Source organism: Glycine max, chromosome 2 (assembly GCF_000004515.6).
Source record: "Glycine max cultivar Williams 82 chromosome 2, Glycine_max_v4.0, whole genome shotgun sequence".
NCBI lineage: Eukaryota > Viridiplantae > Streptophyta > Magnoliopsida > Fabales > Fabaceae > Glycine > Glycine max.
The window spans coordinates 47,684,691-47,692,327 of record NC_016089.4 but is presented as its reverse complement, the minus strand read 5'-3'; the positions used below and the strand labels follow the sequence as shown (position 1 = coordinate 47,692,327).

General features: G+C 31.3%; 1 protein-coding gene across 1 annotated transcript; it reads left to right on the top strand.

Annotated features, from left to right (window-relative positions):
- The first annotated feature begins 4,275 nt into the window (after positions 1-4,275).
- LOC100793700 (calmodulin) lies at positions 4,276-6,435 on the top strand. The gene is made up of 2 exons (XM_003519444.3): positions 4,276-4,580; positions 5,733-6,435. Exons 1-2 carry the CDS (start codon positions 4,505-4,507, stop codon positions 6,104-6,106), a joined length of 450 nt encoding a protein of 149 aa, XP_003519492.1. The 5' UTR covers positions 4,276-4,504; the 3' UTR covers positions 6,107-6,435.
- The last annotated feature ends 1,202 nt before the right edge of the window (positions 6,436-7,637 follow it).

Genomic DNA, 7,637 nt, shown 5'->3' with positions numbered 1-7,637 from the left:
TGACTAGAGTTAGTGATTTCAATGTGACATCAGTGAAACTTATATTTTTTATTCTTTATGTTATTTTTCATAAAAAAAAATCCTAGATCAAAATTTATGAGTATCTTTCATCTACTAAAATCATAAATTAAACTTGTTTGTTATATATAGTTGTTGTTGTAAGAAAATTTTACACGAGATAAAGATAAAAAAGTTAAACACAAATTTTGCCTTTAAGTAGATTGTTTTGTTTTTATTTTTCAGAGAATTTGAAAAAAGAATAATATTTCTCTTCATTATCCTAAATTACCTTTATTTTATTTATTTACTATAGTTATTTTTGAACTGGTTATCCGTTTTAATTTAAAAATAAACTTATATCACAAATTCACAATTTAAATTATTTATAATAAATTCAAAATATAATTTATCTATTTAAATACATTTATTTTGTGTGAACTTTATTATAATAAATTTACATAGTTAAAAAATTGTTTGATATGATTTTTAATTATACAAAAATAAATTTTTAATCTTAGACAGATATTTTCGACCCTCTTTTTCTTCTCTCATTAAGTTGTGCATTTCACACAATATATTTGCAACTAGTAAAAAAAAACTGTTAATTATTTCAAACTAATCTCCACTTATTTTTGTATATTTAATTTTTGAATCATTTATCCATCATAAATTCCAATGCAGAGACCAATAAAAGGCCCAAATAACTGTCTTTTCACTCTCTCATTCTCAACTAACTTTCAATTTCTGAGAAGCGCGCGCCAAATCAGTGTAAGGGTTCCTTTGTTCCTTCACTTCACCATTCTTGAATCATTTTCCTCACAATTCTCCATTACTGCATTTTCTACTTGTGTTTTTTTCACAGTGCTTCAATGGAAAAGATTGATGACTCTCTCAACAAAGACAGAGGCATCATCATCGCAGAGGAGAATAAGGATCCACCACTGAGGTGATTTTCAACGTTATTACCTTGGAAAAATTAAAATGTATTTTGCTGCTGCTTTTTTTTTTTTCTTTATCCTTACTCTTGTTTTTGTTTCCCCAGTGATTCAATGGAAAAGACTGACCCCTCTCTCAATAAAGACGAAGGGATTGCAAAGGATGCAGATGCGCTACTGAGGTGAATTTCAATGTGTGATAGCTTAGAAAAAATGTTTTGTCCATCAAAGTTGATAGAACATGCACCAATTGATAAAACTAATATAAAAATGAAATATAATTTTTGAACACTGAAATCACACACAAATACACCAATATACTTGCTACTATTTTTATTGTATCCATATTATTCATGTTCCTTACAGCATATTACTATATCATTTTAGTTTTTTACATTTTTATTTTATCCTTACTCGTGTTACTCCACAATTTTTGCCTGGAACTAAAGGGAAATGGAACAAGACCTAGCCTTCCTTCAACGTCCACGGTCTCCAACTAGTAATGGATACTTGGAGGCTGTGGTAATCAACAAGAAACGGAAAATTGAAGAAGTAGAAAAAGAAATGGAGATACCTCAACTTCCTGAGTTTGAGGAACCTCCACGGAGCTTCGGGGGATTGGATGATATAGTCAACTTGGCAAAACAGCATAAAAATAATTAGATGTAGATATAGTATATGTTAATACTGTTTTTCTTTCAATAACCATGCAAGTGAATGGTGGCTATAGAAGGCAATCGTTTACTATTTTTCTTTTCAACAGCCATGTTTTTACTTTTTGAACAAATATAATACAGCCTTGCTCGTGCTATTTTGTATCAGGATTTAACTGAATAAAATCCATCTTCTGTATGATTTCAAACCAACATATCATTTGATGCAATTGTTGATTAGGGAGAACCAAGATATGAGAAGCCACTACATGTGAAAAAAGGGTCTATACTCTATACCAAGTTTGAATTCCATGTAAAAGGGTGCTTCCACGTGGTTGGGATCAATGCACCAGAAAACTAATTCATGATTGGATAAGCAAAGGTTGAGGTTGCTGTCAAACAATTGGAGCAACTAGAAGGCTAATATACTTGACACATGTCTAGACCATCACACACTTTCTGTTCTTATTGCACTTTGTAATCTTGAGTCAATCCCCAAGCACTTGCTTGCTGCTGTTGTCAATAAGGAACTAAGAAAAGAGAGGCCCTCGTGTATAAGAATTGAGTAGTAGTTTTCGTATTTCACTTTTATGGGCATTTAACAATTACATTACCATTGTACATCGCGTGATGCTAGAAAAGCATTATAAGGATGTGGAAATATACATTCAGAAATCTGATTCAGCAAAGCCTCAGCTAAATCTAGTTGTAGTGATTTGCTGTCACTGATTATAAGTGTTGCTAGAGCTGAATCATATGGTATCAAATTCTTCTGCTGCATTTCTTTACCAAAATTGACAATGTTAAGTGCTAGACTATAATTTCAATAATGCAGAAGAGACAATTATTCTCACCTTCCAGTAAAGACAATAATCCTTTGCTGCTGCTTCTAATTCTGCCGATGCTTAAGCGCCAATGTGCTACCTGAATACCAACAACTAGTTCATCTCACCACCTATTTTTAATCCTAACCTAGGAAACGAAAAACAGGAAAAATAAATCAACTCTTACATCAACAGAAGAATCCTACTATCAAATAACATGCCAGAATAATACCTTGCATGCCTGTTGTGTTTATGGCTCAACATTTACAGAAATAAGTCTCATGAAACACCAGTTGCAAATATAGGCACCCCTATAGCACAGAAATTACACACAGCATCCTATAACAAATGCATTAAAAGTTGTTTCAAATATGTAATATATCCGGCCATTTTTTCAACATAAAAGTTACTGTAGCATTATGATAAGTATCAAAGTGATTATTAGGGATATTTATCCCTGTCTTTGTTGCACGCTTAAAGAGATGACACCACTGGAAAAGAGTTATGACAGTGAGCTCAAATCTCATGTTGTTACAAAAGTTCTAAAGTCAATACTTGGAAGTTAAAACATTTACGATAATAATACTAATATTGTCTTTTTTTATGGAATAATACTAATATTGTTTACCTCAACTTTTTATTTTTAAAAATATATATTTTAATATAACTTTTAAGGATAAATTCTTTATATACCCTGTAATATAAAGTGAAGAATTTAATTCAGCAAAAAAAAAAAATTGAAGAATTATATGTGTTTAATAAATTGCTTTTCTATGTTATGCTACATTGCTACTGCTGGATTGACCTTTAGTTATTCGTCGTCCCTATATATAATTATTGAGAATAATATTTGTGGAATTTTTTTTATAAAACTTTGTTATTGTGTACCCATTCAAAATAATAAAAGTGTTAGATTTTAAAAGAATTTAATTTTAATATAGTGTATTTTTTTCATATTATCAACTTATAAATTACCCTAAATATAATTTTTAAAATAATTACAACAAAAGTCAACCATTTTCAATTATATCACAATTTATGATTGAATGTTAAAGATTAAACCAGACGGGTTGATTTCAATTTTTTTAAAAAAAATATTAGTATTAAACACTTTTAAGAAAATTTAAAAATTACGTATTAATACTTTTCATACGTTATTTTTTTTTTTTTTCATCTTCTCAGCATCTGTCCTAAAACATGTTAGCTAAATCTATTTCAATAAAGAATCAATCAGGTCATGTTAGATCAATGCATAAAACTACCACTATAAGTACACAATCCTTTATTTCCCATTAAATCACGGGAATTTTTTTTTGAACAACAAAGTATTTAGAGCAAAACATTCTATTTACTTTTTTTTTTACAATTTCTCTTTTATTAAAATTAAAATGTAGTATCGTCTTGACCTGTTGTTTCATTTTAGATTTTACTTTTTACCCATTATCAGCATAAAAAAATTTACACTGTTCACAATAAAAAATTTCAATCAATATTATTTTTAAAATAATTATTATAAAAAATAAAAAAATAATAATTTTATAATTAACTAACCCTATAAAAATTTATAAAGTATTTACTTTTTTATTTCATTTTCTTTCAAAAACATCAAGATAAAGAATCAGAACCATTAATTCAATTGATATTAAATTTGATTTTCTTAAATAAGATATTAAATTCGAATGTTACGATAAAAAAAGTTAATTGAAAAATAAAATTTTACTAGAAAACAAAATTTTTAATAAAGATTATTCTTGTACCAATAACATTTATAAAAAATGTTTATAAAAAAAGAAAACCACATGTCATTAGAGAATTAAGTAAGCACCATTTAATTTTGTGTAGACCTTACTACTAGTATTGTTGGTTCTATTGTTAGAGAATAACAGTACATTAATTTGGCGTTATGGCAGGTAGATTATATTTGAATTAAGGAATAAAGTACCACAAAAAGAAAGAGATAAAGAGAGAAAAAAGAGAAGCCCTGGTTGGCGTTTGTAAGAGCATATAAATAACATAGTCCTCCTTCCTTTGTTTTTTCCACATCACATCACATCGCAGAGAAGAACAGAGAGAGATCCATCCATCAATTCCAATGGCCGATCAGCTCACCGACGAACAGATCTCCGAGTTCAAGGAAGCCTTCAGCCTCTTCGACAAGGACGGGGATGGTCTCTTTTCTCAGATCCCTTTTCTCTCTCTCTTTCTCTCTTATTTCATTAGATCTCATTCCAGTCTCGTTTTTCTTTATTACCCTTTTGATTATTTTGTTAAATTTTTAATCTTTTTTCCTTTGGGTGCCTTCTCCTTTCACTTTTTGCTCCTTGATGTTTGTGGGTGTATGTATGAATGAATTGGATTTGCATTCTCGCTGAAATCTCCCCTTTTTCCCGTTTTGCCCTTGCTTTCAACTGTGAATCGAGATTTGATTTGTGGGTGTTTGATTTCTCGATCAGAAATTTGGAATTTGCTTGTGTGGATGTGACATTTGGTGCTACATGTTTGGATTTACAAATAACTCAATATAGGATGGGAAAAAATATAAACTTCCACCCCCATTTTGAGGTGGATTTAGGTAAAAAAAAAATGGGTAGGAAGAGATAGTGATAAATGATGTGATGCGAAAGAAAGAGATAGGAAGAAAATGGGTTGAAAATGTATGAGAATGTATGTTTATAATTACTCGTACAGGATTGACCCTTTTACGTTTTTTACTGCATTTTTGTCCCTTTTTATTTTCTTTTAATTTGGAAGATATATCTGAGAATGAAATAGAATTGCATGGTAGTGAATCTCTCTGATGAGAATAAGAAATTGGGATTTATGATTATTTTTATTGAGTTGTGTCATGTGTGTGGTTATAATGAATGGAAAAGATTTTTTTACCCCCATAGTGCTGGATTTGTGAGTCTTGTGTGCTTATAATACATTTATAGATTTATGAAATTGTACACAGAATAATATTTAACTTACAATATTATGTTTACCACTCCTCGTGCACATTCCTGCCGTGAGTGTTGATGTGTTTGAAAGTCTTGAACAAAACTGGGGAATATGATTTGAGCAGAAAACCAAAACTTTAGATCTAAGTGTTCACCTTATAGCATGTTTGGTTGCACCTTGTTGATGTGTTTTTCCAACCAGAAGCTATTAGTTATAGCTTCCAAGTTTTTGGGCTAAATTGACATAATATTTTTCTTTGTAATGAGTTTCCAAACATGCACTTAATTGATTCTTAAATTGGATAATGCAGTTCCTTTTGAGGCTGAATTACTTGTTTGTGTTTTAACTTTTTTCTTCGTTTTTTTTTTCAAATGATACAGGTTGTATTACCACCAAGGAACTTGGGACCGTGATGCGGTCACTTGGCCAGAACCCAACTGAGGCAGAGCTGCAGGACATGATAAATGAGGTTGATGCTGATGGGAATGGTACCATTGATTTCCCAGAATTCCTGAATCTCATGGCTCGCAAGATGAAAGACACTGATTCAGAGGAGGAGCTGAAGGAGGCTTTCCGCGTGTTTGACAAGGATCAGAATGGCTTCATCTCTGCAGCGGAGCTCCGCCATGTGATGACCAATCTCGGTGAGAAGCTGACCGACGAGGAAGTCGATGAGATGATTCGCGAGGCTGACGTTGATGGTGATGGTCAGATCAACTATGAGGAGTTTGTCAAAGTCATGATGGCCAAGTGAGGACCAATCAACCATAACAAAAAAAAATTGAAAAACACCTGAACAGAAAAAAGACAGGGCAGATAAGTTTTGATGAGAATTATATTTTCATTAGGACAATCTTCATTTGGGGTCATTAGTTTTTGTTGGTCGGCTTTGTTTGCTTTTATTTATTGGTATTGCTCATTAGTATTTTCTACTTGTTTGCTCTGTCCTTGTTTTAGTAGCTTGGATTAGATGTGTCTCACCATGCATTTGTACTTCACTTTTCATCTTTTTTGGGTTACTACTATGAACCTGGAACAATTGGTTGCAATTTGTGCTTTTACATGTGAGTGATTTATACTGTTGATACCATCTTTATGCTATATGATTGTTTGTGATCATTTTGCATTTCTCGAGTTCACTCCAATAATGATGGAAGGCTAGTGAAGAAAGAAATGTTTTTTTCTTCTTTCTCATAAGCTGAAGTTAATGACAACATGGCAAATTGGCAACGATCTAGACAAGAGTGTTGTGTTTGATTTGTCAACGCCTTTAGCAAAATGAAAAAGTGATTTTACTATTAATTTAAAGAAATATGCACAGCCTTGCCAACTTGATTTTACTAATAATAATATACTTAAAAAATGCAAACATCAAACTAATGCGCGTTGCATGAACGTGCCTTTGGAACCCAAATAAAAAAGGCATAGGATCTTGCGTAATATGTATTTTAAAGAAAATCGAAGCTAGCCCAAATAAATGTTTACTTGGCAAAATATATGTGAAGATAATGGAACATTATATTTTTTATTGTTACACTAAATGGTTCTACGTGGGACATTGATGATGACGCATAGTCCAACCTGAGCACGAAAAGATTTTCCCTTACTGATGGCACGAGATTAATTTCTTTCAGAATGAGGTTTGCAAGCAGCAGAAAATACAAATCCAAACCCAAATCCAAATTCACTGTGAAAGCACAAGCAAAGTCAAAATCACTGCGCCAATTGTTAACATGTGGGTGCTTTTGAGGATCCACAATGCCAGAACCACCATCGTGGAGGCACCAACTTCTTCTTCCTATTTTTCCTTGGGTGTAAACACCCAGAGATTCTCATGGATCACCATGAGAATAGATTCTCATGGATTATTATATGACAGAAAAATTAAAATAAAAAAATCTTTGATATGATGTGATAAGAAAAAAAAATTAAAAAAAAAAAAAAGAAATGTATAGGGTGAAGCTACTATTTGGGTGATGAATGAAGCATTTACTCTTTTTACTTTTGCCTTTTACCTTGATAATATATTCGGTTGTCAAAACTATCCATTTTTCTAAATCAATGGTTTTAAATGTTTGGAGGATTCCTCCCCTCATGTTTGGGACTTTTTTTTTCCTTTCATTTCAGATATTTTTATAGGGAGAATAAACTGTTTGAAAAATAATTTATCCTACAAAAATTGCTTTATTGTTAATATTTGTTTCTGGAATTTGAATCCTCTACAATTTTTAGGGAAACTGGATGAATCTTCTCCATTCGTTTTAATATTTAAAATGCTAAAATAT